The 22113-nt window shown below is 33.1% G+C and overlaps 1 protein-coding gene across 2 annotated transcripts; it reads left to right on the top strand.

Moving 5' to 3' along the window:
• The first annotated feature begins 14975 nt into the window (after positions 1-14975).
• On the top strand, positions 14976-20660 carry LOC143195248 (uncharacterized). 2 transcript variants are annotated; one of them, XM_076402242.1, is made up of 4 exons: positions 14976-15106; positions 15168-15351; positions 19899-20139; positions 20203-20660. In XM_076402242.1, exons 1-4 carry the CDS (start codon positions 15098-15100, stop codon positions 20609-20611), a joined length of 843 nt encoding a protein of 280 aa, XP_076258357.1. In that variant the 5' UTR covers positions 14976-15097; the 3' UTR covers positions 20612-20660. The 2 variants fall into 2 exon arrangements, with proteins under 2 accessions (XP_076258357.1, XP_076258356.1); XM_076402241.1 differs by lacking the exon at positions 14976-15106 and having other exon boundaries at positions 15153-15351.
• The last annotated feature ends 1453 nt before the right edge of the window (positions 20661-22113 follow it).

The raw sequence follows: 22113 nt of genomic DNA, 5'->3' as shown, positions 1-22113 counted from the left end.
TTCTTTACTGTAGTTATTTTTTAATGGTAATTTTGAAAAAAATTGTTTAATTAATAAAAATTGTGAGAAGTGTTAAGGGTCGGAGGGAGCTAAATGTTGCGAATAATTTAAAACAAACCGTACTTTAATTCCATTCATTTCTTGGTGTATTGTTCTGATTGAATATGATGGTATTAGATCCAAGTCTCATTCATAGTAATTAGATGATGTGCAAAATCCTTTTAATTTAAAAAAAAAAGGCCACACCCAAATGCAATTTTGTTCAGTTGTTGGTTGGTGTCACGTCCATTGTATGCAAAACTTGCAGTGTTTTCAAATTTAATTAAATGTTGAAATATTGATTATGTTTTTATGATTATTATACAAGTAGTACAGTTCGCAATAGATAATGGTCATGGTGACTAGATAGGTTCATCTTTTAAGCTTTGGGATCTTTTGGATATATATTGGTGAAAATGCGAAGTATCAATATAAGCGATTATTAAATAATTTTATCTAATTGTTGAACGGTTATTAAAAAGTGGTTTTAATATTTCTCTACCTAACAATTTTATATTTAGTGTTACTTAGCTATTCAATATATACAGGCACTAATCAGAGAACGCTCAAAACTGCCTTCTTAATTTGAAGAAATCTACTACCGAACTCCATCAAGTATTTTTGGAAACTTATGGTGGAGCTGTCCATCAATCCAATTTCGATATGGCATCGTTTTGTTTCCAGAAAGATGGGAAAAAGTGGAAAATATTTTTAATATACGATATACCAATAAATACCAAAAAATCCATAAATCCCTTTTAAGGAGAGAACGTTATCAGAATGTATGGAAAGAATTAATATAATATTAGTCGTGAGTCATAGGTCATAAAATAATATTATCTAGCAGTTATCTAATTCCCTAACAGGCAATTTTAACTTTTCAAGCAGCTCGCAAATACTGATTTTACTTAATGTGAATCCATTTCATTTAGCAAACTGATACTGGATCTTATTTTATCCATGAATTGATTCGATGGTTGCATAAACCATGATCTAGAGTTTATATAGATTCATGTAAATGGAAACATTGTATTTACTACAGAACCATGGAAACTAAGGCGTATGGTGACGTGAATAGTGTCATATGTGTATGATAGTGTCAATATTATTAGAACGTCAGCGAGAAGGATTTTTGAGGAAATATTTGGTTATACCTTCCTTGGAGACGAAATATGGAACATCTTCGCTATACCTACCTAAACGGAAATCTGTTCTTTCCGAAGTGTACTCGTATCTTAATTCAGATATTGAGTTCGTTTATATAAAATAAAATAATATAAAAATATATAAAATAAAAGATATTTTTTATTAAATAAACTGCAAGGAATATTAATATTTACTCCAAGCATCATTACTAAAGCTTATTAAACTACCAACGTTTAATATAATGCTGAAAAAATGTAATAAAGATGTCCCGGCAGATTTTATTGCATACTAAACTCCACACCAACCGGTGATATTAAAAAATACCTGCTGCATTGTAAACAAATTCGAATCAGAAACGACAATAAGCGCTTGATTTTTGACCTATTCCGAAATCAGTTTAATAACCAAGTACGTTAAATAAACAACGTGAAATTAAATGTTAATCCGTAAGACATTGAATACGAGATAAGCGTATCATGCGTGGTGAATCAAAGAGAAGAAAATCGCGGGTGACCTGGATAATCTTAAAATGAAGATCGCCCGAATTATTCCAAGGTCGAATAGTAACCTATGACGAGTCGTAGCGTGGATTGTTCGAAAAAAATGAACAACCTTTATCTTACGAGATTAAATCGATATTATAATTGACAGGTTCAATGAGACAGACGGTTTCTCGTAACGAATGGATGCGTCGTGATGGAAGATTTGTTTTTTGTATATATTCTAATTCAGTTGAATGCTGATGTTTCCTGAAGATGACGTTCGTTGATGATGTCGATAATGAATCACGATCATTGTTTGGTTTTTTTTTCTGTATGATTAATTGAGTCAATTTATTTATTATTATGTATTTTTATTGATAATATCATTGTGCTGCTAATTTTGAATATCTTGTTATGGAATATATTTACATTGTGATTATTTTGTTAAACAAGTTGATGCTATTTTTTTTATTAGGTATGATAGTTTATCATATCATAAATTATTTCTAATAGATGGCTATTAATTCACTTGATGTAATGTTATACATCTATATACTGTTAATTTCAATATAATCGGCTTTTTTAAGAAACTATGCAGAACTCTTCAATAAGAAATTAGTAAGAATAAGAAATAAGAATTCTGCTTATTACCAAGAATTCTGAACAAAATCTGAGTTATCTTTCCTTTCAAGAGCTATTTGTTTAGGTCCTATTAGAACGTCTTAATAAATTGTAAAGTCACCTATATGGATAGCTTCAAATCCATGTAAGAGTTGAAGTCGTAGTTTATAAGTTCTTTAAGACAATTCAGACCATCTTCTCCATTATTCTCTCTACTGAGTTATTCAGCAAACAGGCAACCTTAAATACCTTACACCTTCATTATCTACAAACAAGCAACCTTGTTAACCTCAACGACAATTCTAAGAATATTCTTTGACTCTCGAAACTTACTACAGAGTATTAATAGTTATATTGTCTCTCGTGAGTTACATATATATACACTGCTGTTTTTTTATTCTGCTAATGTAAGACGCATTGCTGACTACTAATAAAAAGCAAGTTTGGAATTACGTTATCTGGAACTTGATGAATATTTTAGGAATATATTAATATTTGGGGACTGGTGACTATGGACTGGTTTGTTTTGCTATAGATTTATTAACATGTAAGGTACTCCTGCCTGTTTTTGGTGTATTTTTTAGTTTGTCTGGGTAGTCATTCTAAAATTAAGCAGAATAAGAATATGGAAAAATGTAAATTTTATATCAAAACCTTGTAGTACAATAGCTTGAACAATATTTACGCTTTTTCCAAAGTTCTTAAAGTTACTCTGGGTTACGATTTATTTATAGAATTAATATGTATTTAGTTCTTTTTGGAGCCCTAGTTTTGAATACAAAGTAAAATAGGAAAATAGGAAATACAAAAAAGATAAAATATAAAAAAATGAACTGAGTGACTTGATGACCATATTCCTAGTTCCTTATAGAAGAGAAAGTTATGGTTTATAGTATTTTTAAATGTCTGGTGTTTTGTTTCCTCTACTTCCCAGGGGAGATACACAGGTTGTGGCTCTCATACAAAAATGTATTTTTTAATTCTCCACGTATTTTCATATTATCCTATCAGTTGAGCTGTTAAACTAACGTTAAAGAGGATGCCTTAAATCTCATTGGCTTTGTAAATGATTAAATACAGTCATATGTGGTTTACATGCTCCGATTCTCTAAATACCGTTCGTGGCAATGCAGTTTCAGGAAGGAAGTAGCTCACAAAATAGTCATTAATGCAAGTTAGAATGACCATTATATTTCATTCTATAATCAGGAAGATAAATTAAGTAGCATTTAAGATTAATTCTATTTTTATTTTTTCATCAGTAACAATAATGTAATAATCTGACATTATTACTTCTTTTGAAGTGCATTGAACGATATTTTTGTTTAAATATTATTATGAATCACTGTGAGACTCTCAGAAGATTTGATCTACTTATATTCCCATAAATTTTTTTGAGAACTGTGTATGTTTTATTGCTTTTCTATATTTGATGCATATTGTTATTTACTAAAGGATTACTTTTTATATTCTTATTTTATCTTTTCAATAAATGGTATTACAAATTTATGAGATAAAGATTTTAAACATGTGATTATTTGCCAAGCTTTCATAATTGTTGTATTCGAAGGTGTAGCACCAAAAGTACTTCATGAATAATTATTAAACGTGTATAAGGGTGTTTATTAAAATTTTTCAATTGGAATAATAGGAAATGGTGCTGAATTTAATTGTGGCCATAGAAGGCTTGAAGATGGTTTATGTGAATGACATACAAATATGCATCAGTAGATGTTTATTATAATAAAGACACAGTTCTTTGAGGATCAACAAATAAGTAGGCAGTATCTGATTTCATTACGCAATGTGACCAACAATTTGGCTGAAACAAACAGGGGTTTAGTAATTTGCATGGTAACAATACAATATTACATTCAAATAGGGGTTTATAAACAATAAAATGAGTTCTGTACATTGTTTCATTACTTTGGATAAGACTTTCAATCGTGAATCAAAACAAAAGTTTAAAGAATAGCGTGAACTGGAGTCCAAAGAGAATTACGGTCCAGATATCGACCAAAAAGGTGTTAGCACTTTGTTTGGGATTCAGCCTGGAAAGATAACAATCTTTAACATAAAATTGTTACTGTAATCTATATCATGTATCTCCTTAAGCCCATTCACTTTATTTGTCAAATTTCGCACTTCTGGCTTCTGGTTATTCCTACTGCATGTCAATAATTTTCCGGGTTCTCCTTTGACCGATGAATTTGATTTGAATATATGAACTAGAAGATCACTGGAATATTTTTTTTTGATTAATCTCTTAAAACTTCAATAATCTCCTGTGGGTAATTAGTATTATTATATGATATGATAATATAACTATCCTGACATGTAGAAGATCGTTTCAGTAAGTGATCTGCTGTACAACTTATAATTTAAATCTTATTCCGGATACTATGCTAACTTATTTTAAAGTCTATCCTAGCTTATTCTAAAGTCTATTCTAACTTATTCTAAGATTTAACTGTTTGGCGAGTGCATTGGGATGCACTAATGGTTTTTCCGAGTAGTTCGCACTAAAACTTCGAATCATACTATGGGTTCTAAGGGGATATCGCGCTGAATTATTTTGTATGTGATGATTGCAACAGTTGTGTTTTTTGGGGTTGGTGGATTAAACTTTAATTGTGTGCAATAGATATAACACCCGTATATATTGGATGTAGGTCAGTGTATTCGTCACCCCGTTTCACAATAAAATGTCTGTCTGTGAGGTATGACTTCAGCAGTTGAAAGCGCGTATGGGGCAAAAGCTTTTTCAATTTAACATGCAGTCGAGTATGTCACTTCTTGTCGAAGGCCTGAGAAATATCGAGAAATGTAGCGGAGCAATATTTTTTATCCTTTATTCTATTATTAATTTTGTTGACTAGTGTATATATTTGTTCTATTGTTTCGTGTTTATTACGGAAGCAAAATTGATTGTGTGGAATAATATTTCTCTCTTCTTTTCTGTTTAGATATCACATGTAACAGGCTTATAGGATGATAAGAGGAGACGTCTTCTGATTTTTTTCCATGTTTAAGTTAACACTCTGAACACACACTAGTAATTCTGGAAGATTATATTTATTATTAAAAATATTTATAAGATATAAGTTATAGCAAAATCAATATAAGTTATACAGCTCGACTAACACGCCATTACGGTACATATTATAAGAAATCGATGTAGTGCCTAGTGACGTGAAGTGTTTACATTATAAGGGCTTCCTTTACATTAGAATTTGATTGAACCGGCAGTATAGTTTGATCAGTTGATTCTCTTTCTCGCCGTTCTTTGCGTTAAAATAAAATAGTTCCAAAGTAAATTAAACGTTTTTTGAAACTCTATACGTTTCAAAACTGGTGCAATTGATAGGATTCCAGGGAATACATAAGGTTGTTAGGAAGGAAGGAAGGAAACAGATTATTATGAAAGGAAGTTTCACTCTGGATTGGTGGAACGATTGCGCAGTTACTGAAGTATGATATAATTGGTTAAGGGAAATTCGAAGTTTCGAAGTCTTCTACCTATAAACTGTCAAAATTAAGAAACTTCCAAAACTTGAGAAAAACCCATAGTTCGTTGGTTGTAGCTGATGGTGTAAGTTTACTAAAAGAGGACTGAAGTTGCTGTGAATTAATATAGTCTACGGACTTCTAGGACAAAAGCTTGCTAATGTCAGTGCATAGAATGATGACTTGAGGTTTATATGGTAAATATTTCGTCTGTTTTAGAATATAATAGAACCAGCAGTGTCATTGTGTAGCGTCAGCTACTTCTTTCCGTTAAAATAAAATGGTTTTAAACTAGATTATTTTTTTGTTAATAGTTAACAAGAAAAAACAATTTTGGCTTATTATGATTTCCTGATTTTTTAAATAAATAATTAATAATAGTTATCGCATTAAAATTAATAATAGCACCAACCAGTTTCTCCGCAGGATTAGGCAAATCTTTTATTAATTATAACCAAATCAATCAAATCTTAATAAACGATATTTATCATTCTGCTACTTCATTACCGAATTTATCCCATCCGCCCACCAAACTAGTCTCAATCATCCTTTGACATTTACATTTAATGAGTCCATCGCAAAGAGGTTTCGAACAAGTGGATCCTTTCAAAAATCGGGCGATCATAGATGAAGCAAGATGTAGGAAAAAATAAGTTACCGTAGATTTGTCGGTAGTTTCCTAGTTATTAGTATGAAATGCGTGAAATGATTCCGACGCCACTAAAGGTCAGAAAATAGATTGGTAACCGTCTGCGGGGTCTGGTGGTGATATAATAACGATTTTTTCTCTTTCTGTCGAGTTTAATTTAAAAGGCTGTAGGCATATTCCTTGGTCCATCAAATGCTACTTGTCGAAGCTTCGTGAAGGATGTTTCGTAATTGTTATAACTAAGAATTGTGCGATTAAAAATAATATATTTTATATCTCCAGGCTCAATGTAGAGTAGTACAAGATAACCTCATTTGGAGAAACAAGGTTACCCGCAAAATATCACGAACATTTATTGCCAGTTTATATTTTAATTCATTTTTTCTATTCCTGGACGTTTGAAACACGATTTAGTTTAGAAACAGCCAAAAGAATACTCCAAAAATTAATTTTTGTACCAGATGGAACCAATCACTGCTCGTTATTTTATGCCCTCAATGCATTAGAGGTTTGATACCACTATGCGAGACAACTTTTTTAACCTAAATAAGATTACGAGTTTTGAATTCCTTATCCCACTGTTAAAAACATTGTTTATTGATGTGATTATCTAACACGGCACGTTCCTTAGTAATAGTGTGAATAATATTTACGCTTAATTATTTATTAACTAATTAATATTATTAATAATTAACGTATTATTCCACTATAGCAGCCGACATCCTTCCTTATCTATTACAAATTCAGTGATTTTAAAAGAAACGTTTGAAAACATGAAACTAATTTTAGACTTAATCAAATATAAAGAATACAACTGAAAAGTTTGTGCTTATTTAAAAGTTGTTGCTATATTGCTTGGGCTACAGGGAGGTTTCACGATATATTGTTGTTTTCTTTGTTTGTGGGACATCAGACACATCAGAAGCTATTATGAAGTTAAAGATTGGTCGAAAACAACTTGTTTGTGGTAAATCAAACGTTAAGTATGAACCTCTTATTCCACAAGAAAATGCTAGTCTTACCGTCCACCGTTACATATAAAATTTGGTTTAATGAAAAATACTCTCATGGCCACGGATAAAAATGCTAAAGAATTTTAGTATTTAAAAACTGTTTTCTCTAAATTAAGTGAAGCTAAATTTAAAAAAATGCATGTCTGTTTTCTTATTAAAAAAAACTATGAATTGTCTGAAAATCTTATCGCGAAAGAGTTAGCGGCTTGGTTATTTCTAAAGATAGTAACTCATGGATTTTTAGGCAATCTTAAAGCTGAAAATGTTGAGTTTTTAGCGAATGACTTGTTACAAAAATGTTAAACCATAGGGTGCAGGATATGAACTGTCTTCTTGCATTCTCATTTCGATTTTTTTCCCCTAGTCTTAGAAAGGTGAGTGACTAACAATATGAACGGTTTCACTAGGATATAAAGCAGATAGAAGAGCGTTATTATGGAAGATGGAATGCTAAAATGTTAGCAGATTACAACTGGTTTGTAATGAAAGAGGATATAGAGGAATAGCAGAGGGAAAGATAATATTTCGTCATATATTTCAGAATATATGGCTCATTTTTTCTATTGACCACCTAAACCTGAGCTATTAACAAAATGTAAAAAAATAATAAACAATTTCTTATATACTTAATAATAACCCTAAATTGTCAGTTGTCACAATTTGATAATTTTTTCATTAGTAACACTTTATTGCACAAAGGAATCGAAATTTAAAATCTGTGCGAATTTTGGAATCCCTGATATCTATACCAGTCACAAAATTGAGCCAAACAGGCTTTGTACATTTCGAAATTTAAATTTCGACAAAACAACATTCGAAACAGGCACAGTCGGACTATATTAGCGTAAATGATGATAAAAATATTCTCCGAGTATAAATTTATGGCATAAAATTTGCCAATAAGAGGGGCTCCCCCTAAAAATTAATATCTATATGCGTTCGAGCCGAAACCTTCCCCAGACTCGGTGGCTCAGACGCAAATCACTGTGGAATTTATCGTCGTATTAAGGATAAAATATATATAAAATTAGAGTTTTCGTCCCTGGGCTTTTACGGCGCAACAAAGAATGCACAGCCCTAATGGGATATAATTTCCAGCTAATCCGCGTTAAGATTGGAAAATAAAATGGAAAATTTTAATTATAAAATGTTTTAATATTTCATGTGTCCATTTATTATTATAGGTCGTAGGTCACAAATATGAATCATGCTCAGGGCACCAGTCTTTTAATTTCCGATAATGAGATATACAGGTAGGAATGTTCGTCTGGTCGGTCCGTCGGAATATGTGGCTGTCGATGCGATTGTTTGTCCGAACACTCACTACTATTTTGTGGAAGGAATTTGTACGAGAACTAAAAACACTGGTTGAATAAAAGCTTGTTTATTGCGATATTAAATGATACATGTGGTCGGAGGGAGAATGACAGGATATTAGGTAGAGGAAGTACACTAGCGCTGTGGAAGTGTACAGTTACTAAGGGGTATCCCCAGCGTTGCCAATCTTTGACTTTGATGTAGGTGAATGCGTGGTGGCCTAAAAGGTTGTAGCGGTCGCTACATCACACTTCTCCTAGTGGAGCTACTGTGGAACGTACCTCTATGTGGTGCAGGTTCCGGAGTGCACCCTCAATTACGCAATCAATCGCCTAGGTACTGCTTATGAGATGGGAATCCCAATCCGAGCGAGTAGTTTTACGAGATCAGCTGCCATCGAAGTTGTAGCAGGATATCGTTCATCTTGGGGCGTTCCGATTTGTTTGAGGATACCTATAAGTGTGATGCCTTACCCGTCCCGTTTTACGTGCAAGGGTGTTCATGTGTTGATGTTATGCATGATGGGCTTCTGTGGTTTTCGTCCATCAGGCTAGTGTTGGTGGGTCCCATTCCTCGTGATATCCTTCCATGCACATGTCAAGCACCTGGCGAGTGTCTTATGTTGAGCTGGTTAGGCACTTCGATCACGTCGGGGTCACCAATTGTAGGAATATTCGTCTGGTCGGTCGGTCGAAATGTGTGGCTGTCGATGCGATTGTTTGCCCGAACACTCAATACTATTTTGTAAAAGGAATGCGTACGAGAACTGAAAACACTGGTTGAATAAACTTGTTTATTGCGATATTAAATGATATATGTGGTCGATGGGAGAATGATAGGATATTATGTTAGGTAAAGGAAGTACGGTAGCGCTGTGGAAGTGTACAGTTACAAGGGGGTAGAGAGAAGAAAAGAGAGCGAGATGTCGTCGTGGTGGTCTTTTATAACCGGGAACCGCATCGTACCAATCCACCAGCATTTCCAAGCTTTAACTTTGATGTAGGTGAATGCGTGGTGGCCTAAAAGGTTGTAGCGGTCGCTACAGAACCTTAAATCGCCCAATATAAGATTGTATCGAAAAATATTATAGATGTTAGAGTTTCGTCATATATCTAGCAATACTTATTCAGTAAAGCTGTACTGTAGTGTATTTGAAATATAGTAATCAATAAAATATTATAGATGCCAGTGAACCGAACATACAGTGCTCTGGTTGAACATAATTTTGTTGTTCTTTTTTAATATTTTAAAGTCTTCTTTTTACCAACGAGGATTTTTCTGGATTGGATTTACAGTTTAACGTGGGCTCCGAACCGCGGACCTCGGCATTAAACTCACCGACTAGCCCGGTTGTGAGATGTATGCTAAATTTTTCAGAATATTAGTTATAATTACTACAGGTTATAAACCGGCAAACATTATTTTAGTCCTTTGATTATTTTGATAAAGTTTGTTGTAAATGCAGTCGCTCCGTAATATATCATAGTACTTTGTTTGAAAATTCCGAAAACAATAGATATTTAGGCTCACAAATTGATTGTGGCTTTATTAGGTTATTTCTAAAAGGAACAAGATATGATGAAGATAAATGAAGAATAATGCCTTAAATTCACCCAAGAAAACCAGTCTACATACAAAGTATGTGACGAATCTTCACCATCTTCTTATTGGCTCTATTCGAGACCGAACATACGAAATGTATAAGAACAGTAAGTACACAAACTATTTAATCGATATAAACATAATTTATATATTATTTTAGAGAAAATTGTCTGTCTTGAAAGTATACATAAAAGAGTTAGGGACATGCAGTTTTTTGAGTGATGTAAGACATCCTTTCATACACTCTTAGAGGGCATGGGCTTTAAATGACGGTGATAACCCTCGGGGAGGTTTAATGGAACTTCCTAAAACAGGAACAGATATTACCTTAAAAATAATTCAATTTTTGAAGGCATAGAATAATACCAAGGAAGATAAACTATTTGAATTTGTGTATCTTGATGAAACTAGAATATTTCAAAATGGTTCATTTTGGCACTCTTGACAAGACAGTAACAAAAAAAGTGTAAAAAAAAGACAATAAAAACAGATGGAGAAAGGTAAAAGTTACAATAGCATTCGATTAGGTTTTGTTGGTCATTATATTTATTAATAATTAATTGCAGATATATTGCTGGTCGAAAAGTATATTCCATCAAAAACTGTTTGGATATGTGGAAGGAAGCATTGTCAGCCAAAACAACTTCGGTTTGGATGAACTCGATAAGACATACAGAGGAAGTAATTGATGAATGGTGTAATCGTAAATATGTTTTAGACTGATTAGAAATTAATAATTTAGTGATTGAATTAGACAGTAAGTCGGAAAGTGATGTGAGTGGAAACAATTACAGATATGCATATAATTATTTGAATATAACTGTAGAAAATGGTATTGGAGGGCTTGAAAGATTTGTGTGCACAGATATGATTGTAATTGTTTAAAATTAAACATGAGTATTAGGTTGGAACGTATGAGGAGAGAATGAATGTTAACTCTTTTGTAGATATGGTAAATGCATTTGACATAATTCAGTGATTAATTTTATGAAGAATGGTGTACACAGATAGCAGCAGAATAAATAAAATATACAATGATACCAAGATGACTTCACAAGTAAACACACCATCGAAGGAAACAAGAACTAAACGTAAAAGGGTAAATATATTCTCGAATGAAAGTAAAATATATTTCTCAAATATAAAATTGTTAATTAGGTGGATTAGGCCTCCAGGGGTATACCACTATATAAAAAACGCGCCTAGAAGTTCTACCTCATGGATGGTGTGGAAAGAGTTCAATGTAAACAAAACAAATCTAACCTATAAACTATTATACCTGTGTTCCTAATTGTAGTTTTAGGTCCTTCGATAATATATTTATTAGATGATAATATATGTTAAAATAAATTATATTTGATACATTTTTTGTTCAATTATTTTATTTAGATTAGAATTTTTTTGTATGTCAAAGCCAAAGTGAATTAAAACTAAGAGTTGATGCGGCAACATTGTAATGTTTCGACGTCACAAATATCTATGACGTATTATTAAAAAAACTTTGAATAGACTATAAACGTATACATTACTTTTGGCAGTCTCAAAAAAACATTATCATATTATATAATATAATATATAATTTAGGTAAGTTCATGTTACAAATTTCCTCATGACCATTATTGTTCTCCTTTTTCTAACACTTAATGTCGTAAATTGATAGTAACCCAGGAGGCTAAGTACTAGATATTTTTTCTTCCTTAAGGTAGCATACATTGGAAAGCGGTCAGAGTTATAATAATTACGATGGACAAGAATGTGGCAGTGATGATATATAAGCATATCTTACGTGTAACATTCATTACGAAATAATTAGTAGGGAATCAATTGATTGTCGAGTGACGTAAGGGAATTGGAAATATGAACGATATGAAGATGCGTGGCCACGGATCTAGCAGCCTGGTTTTTAATTAAACATTTTCGTGAGCGTGTGATTGTAAGATTGGGGAGAGAGCAAGAGAGAGAGAGAAAATAGCGCTTACAGACAATGGATGGAATTCGATATATTCCGTTTTAAATTTTTGCCAGCCTTCAGTCAGCGGTTCGCTGGACACTCCTTTTTCAATATGAAGAAATACAGTGGCGTAGTCTATTACGTAAAAGTTTATTTGCAGCGAATTTAACAGAGTTTGAAAAAATATTATAGTAACTATTTTCAAATTACTCAAATGAAATATAAGATAAAATGTGTTTTTTGATTCACCATCGATTTTATGTTTCATTTGGTCTTGTGTCGCTATTTTTGCGATATATAACATAGGTCTGTAATAAGAGAACTGTTTGAGTAATTTTGACTGATCTCTATGTATTTTGGAATGCTGACTAAATAGATGAAACGAAAATAATATGGAAAAATTTCAAGGATAGCCTTAAGCAGTTTTGCTTCACAACTGTGTTTTTACTTCCATTCCTCTAGGTTATTTCGTACATCTCAAATAAACTCGCAATTTCTTCTTCACAAATTAAAATATGAAGATTATTGCTGGCAGGTGTATGGCGATTTTATCATTTTCTGAATGTTGCTTGGACAACAAGCTGGGTTTACTAAATTTTCTCGCCTTTCCTTCTCATAAAGTTCTTTTACATATATATTGCCTCCAATACATAGTTTCAAAGTTGTCAGGCAACTCACAAGCAAAGGTGAAGGAATATGTTTTTGTTGGATTTATCAAAGCTCAAAAAGGTCTTTATTATAACTATAATTTATTACAATGTATCTTTATTTAACTACAAACAAATCGTCAAAAGAGTGGTAAAAACACTTCAAGTTTTAGGTTGCCTAATTAGTTTAAAAGTACATTTTCTTCATTCCTACCTCAACTACTTTTCGGAAAATTTGGGAGATGAGAGTGAACAGTAGTACGAACGATTTCATCAGGATATTAAAGAAATAGATAAAAGGTAACAAGCAAAATGGAGAGTCTCCATGATGGGGGCTTCACAGAAACCTTCCAGATTCTTCACACAAACGAATATCTACAAAGAAGATCCTCACTGGGAAAAAGAAAATGTTAATATCAATCGTTAATAATTTACAAATAAATTAATATTTTTTGTCTATTCTTTTTTGTTCTAATGTAACAACTAAAAGGAAGTCATTTTCGGATTTAGTACATTCAAGAACAAGGATTACGTTACAAAACCTAAATACCTGTTAAATAATTTCTGCAGACTTTGTAATACGTAATTTGATTACTGTTTGTTGGCAAAAAAAAATTAAAACGAGTTAAGTAGAATGTAGATTAATTCTGAAAAATCCCATGAAAATTTGTTAATAATTATGTGGTAAATACATTTTTTGTGGAAAATTATTTTCTGAAAGTCTCGTTAAAACATTTGTCTGTAATATGACGTCACTATATATTTAGCAGGCAAGTTTTGCGCAAAAGCATCAAAATCATTTATTTTATTTATTAATTATGAATTGGAAAGTGTACAAGGTCCATTTTATTGCTAGGTCATCTATTAGAAATTTTTTAAAATGTGATTTATATATTGTATTACGAATACTGCTGTCTAATTTTTAATAGTATATATAAAAATGTATTGAATAAGAAAATATCAATAGAAGTAAATGCATAAGAGTATGAGAACCATTTCAATGATGAGCAGCTTCATGCGGCTATTTTGTTCGATTGCATTGATCTCGCAAGCTCTTGTTCTATGTTTTCCGCAAATTCTTTTGAGGTAATAATACAAGTTCCGCAACATGAGCTACAATATGTCAGAGCTACAAAGTCGATGAAAAATATTTATAACTAATATGTTATATTTGCTGGGTTTAAGACATTCAAATATACTTTATGAGCAGACTTGGTTGGCGCATTGGTAAAAGCTACAGGACGGACCACCTACTGTTTTGATAGTCGCGGGTTCGAATCGTGCTGGGGCATGATCGTAAATTTATGTTTGTGATTATCTAATATTTGTGATTGTCCTAGGTAAGAGTGCAAAATCCGACAAGGAAAATGATCTCAGTCACGCTAGTAACCAGGCTTGATGAGACCGGATATCTTCTAGGATGATTTCTGACTTTTTCACCCGCCAGTCCGTAGGCTTAATGCCGAGGACCGTGGTTTGGAGCTTATGTTAAACTGTAAGTTCAGTCCAGTCAGAGCTTTCGTTGGCAAAAAGGGGACTTTAAAATATATTTAAAATGATACATACTTTATGACATAGTTTGCGCGATCATTAATTTTATTAAAAATTATTTTTGTATGATATTAATGTGAGTTGACTATTAAAATAGAATATAAAAGGTAAATCATTATTTTATTTACTATACAATTTATTAAATGTGACTAAATTTGATTAGGATCAACATGAATGTTATTTCAATATATTACACCCAGGTTGGCTATTGGGATGATCATTTTTAGCAGCATTAAATTCTCACGCTTTTTTTTATAGATACTAACGATTATTTATGTTTCATGATCTATTTTCTGAAATTATTTTTTATATGTGCATATGCGCGATAAATTAAAAAATGTACGCCTATGAACTATGGTACCATATGATCCCTTTAAAGTGGTACCGCTTACAATCTCTTCATTGAAGTCCTTGTGATGTGTAATTGCTCCAAAATATTAATGGTATCATCTCAAATGTATCAAGCCGGGCAATCTTGATTCATATAAATAGTTGGTCCATCCGAAGATGATCATCACACATCGATCAGTCTTCGTCAGATAAACATCATCGGTTTACAACCCTTCAGCAACATGAAAGTGGTAAGTGTTCATTCGTGATGGATATGTGGAGTATATGTTTTACTTTATGTTTCTGTTACAGTTCATTTGTTCTTTGTTGGTGACTGTCGCTTTGGGCGCACGTCTGGATAATACCTACTTGCCACCAGGCAGTGCCAGGACAGCAGGAGGTAGTGGATTGTTCTTATCCACTCCAGTCATCGGAGGACAATCATCCTCTGGCTTCTTCAAGTCTTCATCCTCTGCAGGATCTTCTTTCGCATCAGGTACATTATATCCATTATATATAAGAAAAAAATAATAAGCAAAGATATGATATTTATTTTAGAAAATTCTAATTGAAAAATGTTGTTTCTTTGTTATATGATTTACTAAGGTAGCAACATCTTAATTTTGTCTTATGTTGTATGTGTTTTTAAAAGATATTTAATATGTCAATTTTTCATCATTATCCTTAACCATAACTTTGTTCCATGTAATGGGTACGTATGTTACGTACGTATTCCTGTGGTAGCAATTTGCATTGCGATTATTAAAAAAAATCACATTTTTATTTCTGTCACACACATTTTCTCATTTTTCTGGAAAGATGGTGATACTGTGTCGAAAGAACCATATTGGTTTAGAAGAGATCCATTTTCGCAGTTCTTCAGTATTTTGAAACCGTGTGTTAGCCATGATGCATCGATCTGTATAAGTGGTAATTACAAGGCACCATCTCTAGTGAGTTCGCTGGGTGTGGTAGAACCTTCCATCGCAACGGTGTGTTCTTCATAACTATTGCATTGTGTGATCGACCATTGCCATGCAAAGTGATTACTTCTATTTCTTTCGGTCTTTCTTGCAAAAATATATCATTTAATGTGTTCATTTGACGTGCGTAGACTTCTGCAGTAACAATTTCATTAGGTTATAACAGCTCAAAGGATACAACAGCTTGTTGATTCACTATAGGCACAGCAAGACTACAAGCCTCTTGTGGATTTACACATGACTTTTGTACTTGAGATTGTCGTACTAGATCCATTTTGTATCTCCATTTACAATACTCTACCCTAATCGTGTTTTTTTGGCCTAGAAAGTAATGAAACAGTGTTGTTGAACGGTTTGACATTTCAGTCAATCTTATATTCTTTATATTATCGAATATTTCTTATCGCATATAAACATCTGAAAACAGTTGATTGACATCAACTACTAACTAGTCTAAAAGTTATAGTCTGAGAGTTTGGGCTGTTATTTCATACAACAAGCCTTGTAATTCATAGTATATGAGCTTTTTTGGTCCTCCAGGTTGTCCTTTGTTAATTATAGCAATTTAATTATAGCAATCTTTGTTAATTATAGCACTTTTAAGTCGCCGAAACGAGAACTGACGTTTAGGATATGACAGATTTTACTGAACATCATCATTAGTTTCCAAAAGTGTTTTATGGGCTTGAATTAATAAGTTCCATGACGAGCATCTGTGTACATTCAACAATTTGATTATACTAAATGAAAAACTGCTATTTCATTCCGATTAATATAAAAAATATCGGATTTAACAGATAGGTTAGGTTGCTTAACAATTCTTTGTATTGACACGTTTTATCAATAGATTTCACTGATTAAAATACATGCAAGCATCTAATTGCTTCTGCTGGAATTCTTGCTGCTTTCTATCTCTGTGTCAAACATGTCTATTGTGAATTAATTGTGAACCCTATTTAAATCAACTTAGCAATGGTGTCAATATCAATATCCTGACATAATTTGATTCATTCACTATGTTTTTTTCTCTATATCTGATTTTTTACTGCAATAGTTGGGAGCCTCACTTGTTTGAACCGAATGTAAAACAGAAGAAGCTTTCGTTAAATTTATGCTGTAGGTTGTTGGTCTGTTTCTTATATTTCAGAAAAATGACACTAAGCAAAGACAATTCTTAATCAATGGTATAATATATAATATTACTATTGTCTTTTGAGTTTATTAATCTGGTAAATGTAAAAAAAACCTATTGCATTTCTTTTACTCTTTCCAAAATGACAAAATATATTTATTAAGTCAATACACGTCTGTAAAACACTATTTTGCATTTTATTTAAATTCCTGAACTTTATATTAAACTACAGTAGTATGTTTCAACGAAAAAAAAGTGAACGCATCCGATCATAAGCACCTTTATGTATTTTTTTCCGTAGCAATAGGTTTTCTATGCTAATCTCGGATCATTATCATTATGCATCACTATATTCTCGCTGTATATCTCGCCGATTTGCATCCATATACCGAATATCGATATACCGCTACCAGTTGCTTCAACCCAACGAGGTTCAAATTAACTTTTTTGCTCACACAGTTGGTCGTGGGCTTTATTAAATTTTTCCCGTCGACTTTGAGTCGGAAGGCGTCGAGGGGGCACCGTGAGCGTTTGATCGTCGGAGGGAGGGTGCGGCATGCTGGTGTTCGGGACCGGTCCGTCGTTAGGATCGATTTAATAATCGACGATGGGGAAATTTTATAAATTTCTAGTCGGCATTTACTTCGTGCTTAACATAATTCTGTTTTAAACTTAGTTATTGGACGCGGATGAATTCGGGATCATCGGGCGCCAGACGCATTCTGTAGACGGCGTGGCCGAGGAGTCTAAATTGGGATCGTTGGTCTTCGACCTACCGTAAAAAAATGAACGAAAGAAAAGGATTTTATTTAATTTATTTGATCTTTAATTTTTATCTGGAGTTAATTAATTATTGATTAAAGGGATCAAAAGGTGCCATTTTTTAAAAATATTTTGTCATTATCAGGTTTAAAGAGCAACGAGAGCAACGATGGTACTATTTCGTGATTTTATATTAATTACATTACTTAATTTTTACAGATATTAGCTTTCTTTCAAATTTCAAAATAGATAACAATAAATTTAATCTTTGAAAAAAGCAATCTAACGGGAAGCGTCTTGTATGATGAGTACGTTGGGTCTGATAGAACTCTTCATTCAAGCTGCAAGAACAACTTCATAACTTTTGCAAAGTGCAGTCGGGCGTTCTCATGTAAGAGGATGACTTTGCGTCTATTGTTCATTGTTTTGAACTGTTTCTTCATTAAGGAGTGTATAAAGCGTACCAAATGATGGCCGTATGCAGGAATGTGACTGGTCCAGTTATTGTCCAGTAAATCGCATACTACTTCAGGTTTCTCGTTTAGTTTATACATTGCTGCCTGAAATTTTTTCACTTATTGAGCAAAATTAGTACAACATATATTAAAAAAATTGTTTTTATCATTTTTTACAACATTTTCTTATCGTCCTGGCAACATTGCGATACCATATCAAAAGAACTATATTGGTTTGACAGCCAAACCATGTTGGATCAGTCTAAACAAGTCGTAATCAAAACAATCTAACGGAAAGCGTCTTGTATGATGAGTACGCTGGGTCTGATAGAATTCCTCATTCAAGCTGCAAGAACAACTTCATAAAGATCTTCATGTATGAGGATGACTTTGCGTCTTTTACTTGCTTACTTTGTGTATGTCTGTAGATATCTGAATCTAATATTCTATTTTATGACTTTTTGTACTTGGGTTTATTCTAGTAGTTACAGTCACAATAAGCAGCCGAAATTACTTCTGTATTGGCATGGCATGGAACTGAAACCGCGATATGGAAACTGTTGGTAATTAAATTTTCAGTCAATTCCTATGGAAGTTATTTTTGTTATTTTTGAAAACAGTTAATTTATCAATTGCTAAATTGATGAAAGGTCTGTGAGAGTTTGAGCTGTGATTTAGTCCAATGAGTCTTGAACTACATTGTTCTCGAGCATTTTTAGGAGTAGCACCATTTATTGGACAACATAATCTCCATCAAGAGCCACACAATCACTCCAGCGCCGCTCTACCATTTCAATACCACTTTTTGATTAATTGTCACATATCGATGAAACAATTCCAGTTTGTTACATTTAAACATGACCAAACACTGCTTAGAATCATCAACATGTTCTTGTTTTTGGCCAACAGTTAGCAAACGCGCCACCCATCTTGAACAGAGCTTTCTCATAGTCAAATGCTCATGCAATATAACCAACAGGTTCTTTTGATACCTTTACGATGTTAGCTAACTTACGCAACCTCGCTTTTCGAACATTCAAAACGATTTTGTGGATTTTTTATGCTTTCTGGTGTTGCAACCTCATTTGGACGTCCAATGCGTTCTGCATGACCGGTGTCTCTACGACCACGTTTGAAGTCAGTAAACCAACGTTTTATTGTTATTTCTTATGCAGACAAGTCCTTATAACATTTTTCAAGCCATTGCTTCGCATGAATGGTATTTTTTTCCACCAAGAAGCATTGTAAAATGAAAATACGAAATTGTTTTTGATCCATTGTTTTGAAAATGACAAGTATACTGTCAGTCTTAGCACAGTAACTTACAAACTTATGAGTTGAATATCATGAAATCTTAGCAGCCTTCTCTTTAACATTAATATTAATTGAAAAAGCGGTGAATGCAATAAAACTAGCGCCATCTATGTGTTAGGTTCATGTGTTAGATAACTGTGCTATTACATACTTGTGATTGATCCTAATATTTGGTACTCAAGTGATTTCTAAGGAATCGATATTGTCCTTATCATCAAGTTTTTTTTATATGTTAACTGTTAACATTCTCAAAAACTTCGCAGGAGAATCATTTAATTTTACGATATTCATTATTAGACTACTTTTAATAGGACTTATCTAGTTTATTGTACAAAACTATTTAAAATCGATATTACATACAATTCATATATTTTAAGATAATAAATAACTTTTATAGGACATGGAGCCGGTCAGGCTTTTAGAGGATCTGTTGGTCAATTCGGCGGTGCTGTTGGACAATTTGGTGGAGCATCAGGCCAATATAGCGGAGCTGCTGGACAATATGGCGCTGCTTCTGGACAATATGGTGCTTCATCCGCTGGTCAATACCACAGCGCTAGCTCATACTCTACCGGGCCCCAGTTCAGAATTTTGAAATTAGACAACGAAAATGCTGGAGATGGCAGCTACAGATTCCAGTAAGACTTAATAAATACTTAACTAATAATACGAAGTAATATGTTTATTTTATTTTATTTCAGATATGAAACTGAAAATCAAATCAGTCAACAAGAAGCTGGTGAAGTAAGGAACGCCGGAACTGACCACGCTGCCAGCGCTGTAAGGGGAACTTACACCTATACCGCTCCTGATGGCCAACACATCACCCTCAACTACGTCGCTGACGAAAACGGTTTCAGGCCAGAAGGTGCTCACTTGCCCACCCCACCACCAATCCCAGAAGAGATCCAAAAATCTTTGGCCATCAACGCTGCTGCCCCCTCTCCATCATTCGGTGGTAACTACTACCCTTCAGCTGGTTCTTCAGGCTCTGGAGCTTATGATGCCGTTGAAATTACCGCTGCCCGAAGCACCGGTTCAGCCAGCAGACAATATTTGGCTCCCGCCATCGCCAGAGCTAACCAAGGAGCCGGTGGATATAGATATTAATTCAAACAAAATGTTATATAACATCCAATAAATTTAATTTTTAAATAAACATTACAATTATTTTACCTTATTCGTTCGACCAATTCAACATTCATAGGATAGAAGTAATATCTTTAATTGTAGTAATATCTTTTAATAATAATAGTAATGATTAAATTGGGGTTGATTTTTGGGTAAAATATTGTCAGAAATAAGGAAGGCATATGCATCATGAAGGAAAGAGAAAGATTTTTATGCTTTTGAAGATGGTACGAGGGTCACTATTTATATTTCGGAAATTGGCAACACTATTATCATGTGAGTCCATCCGACGGTTCCATCACAAATTTTGACATTTTTGACTATATACGTACTCAGAACATTTTGTCGCACGGACGCTTTTTGTTTATTTTATATTTAGATGAAAGTTTCGTGAACATTTTCGTGCGATGATTTTTTACGATTTTCGACGTAGATTATCACAAGAATGCATCAATCAACTTAATTTGACTTTTGGCGATGAAGCTCCATCAAAAACCACCGTGTATCGCTGGATTAATGAATTCAATCGTGGTCGTAGTTCGTTGTCCTCGTCGTTTCGTGAAGGTCGTCCAAAATCGGCTGTTGTGCGAGAAAACATTGATGCTATGTACGAAATGATTAAGCAAGATCTTCATGTCACCTTTTGTGAAATTGAGCACTTAGCTGTGCGAAAATTAGCTCGCGTTGGATCCCACACAATTTGACAATTGCTCAAAAAAGGCTCGTGTCGATTGGTGAAAAGAAATGCTTAATAGCCCTATTCATAGAGTAATAGAGAGAAAACTTAACAGGGGTCTCTGGAGAAAAGTTTTACTACGTCCAATACCTAGATGGGGTCAGAATCGCCCATTCAAATAATTTATTTGGTCAATTTAAATCTATATTATAGGCACCTACAAAGAAAACATTTTTTCATGAAGACATCTGTTGTGAACTGTCTTTTTGTTTTATTATATTGCAAACAAATTCCTCATCCTTCACTGTTATAATTCTAATAACTCATTTAATTCACATTTTTAACATAATAATAGTAACATTTTATGTTGAAAACCATTACGTATTATACAGCGAAAAGCTTTAAAATCTATATTTAAAAAGATATATCTGTAAAATTACCGTGAAATTATTGACATGGCAGAGTCTAGGAATAAAATAAGGCAGATAACTTAGAGACCTACACACACTGTAATAAAACAATCTTGACGAAGTCGCTAAGTGTGGCATAACATATTTGTCTTGCCTCTATAATCTTTTTCTTTTTTTGGTCTACAGGGTTAGCTATAACAGACTGCAAACAAAAATTTCACTTAACTTATTTTATTTTTTTAAACTTTTTAACATAATTGTTAAGGCATGTATATTGACTCCATTTTTTCTAATAGATTAAATCCAAAAATGTGTTGGTTAAAAAGCCTCATGCCACAACATATTGATTTGGATACTTCGTTGTCAATATATTAAAATCAAATATATTCAAATAT

This window comes from Rhynchophorus ferrugineus, unplaced genomic scaffold, assembly GCF_030347505.1.
Source record: "Rhynchophorus ferrugineus isolate W39M unplaced genomic scaffold, kcgeb_rfMv2 rfM4, whole genome shotgun sequence".
Lineage (NCBI taxonomy): Eukaryota > Metazoa > Arthropoda > Insecta > Coleoptera > Curculionidae > Rhynchophorus > Rhynchophorus ferrugineus.
Note: the sequence above shows the minus strand (reverse complement) of the source record. Positions and strands in the feature narration are given on the sequence as shown.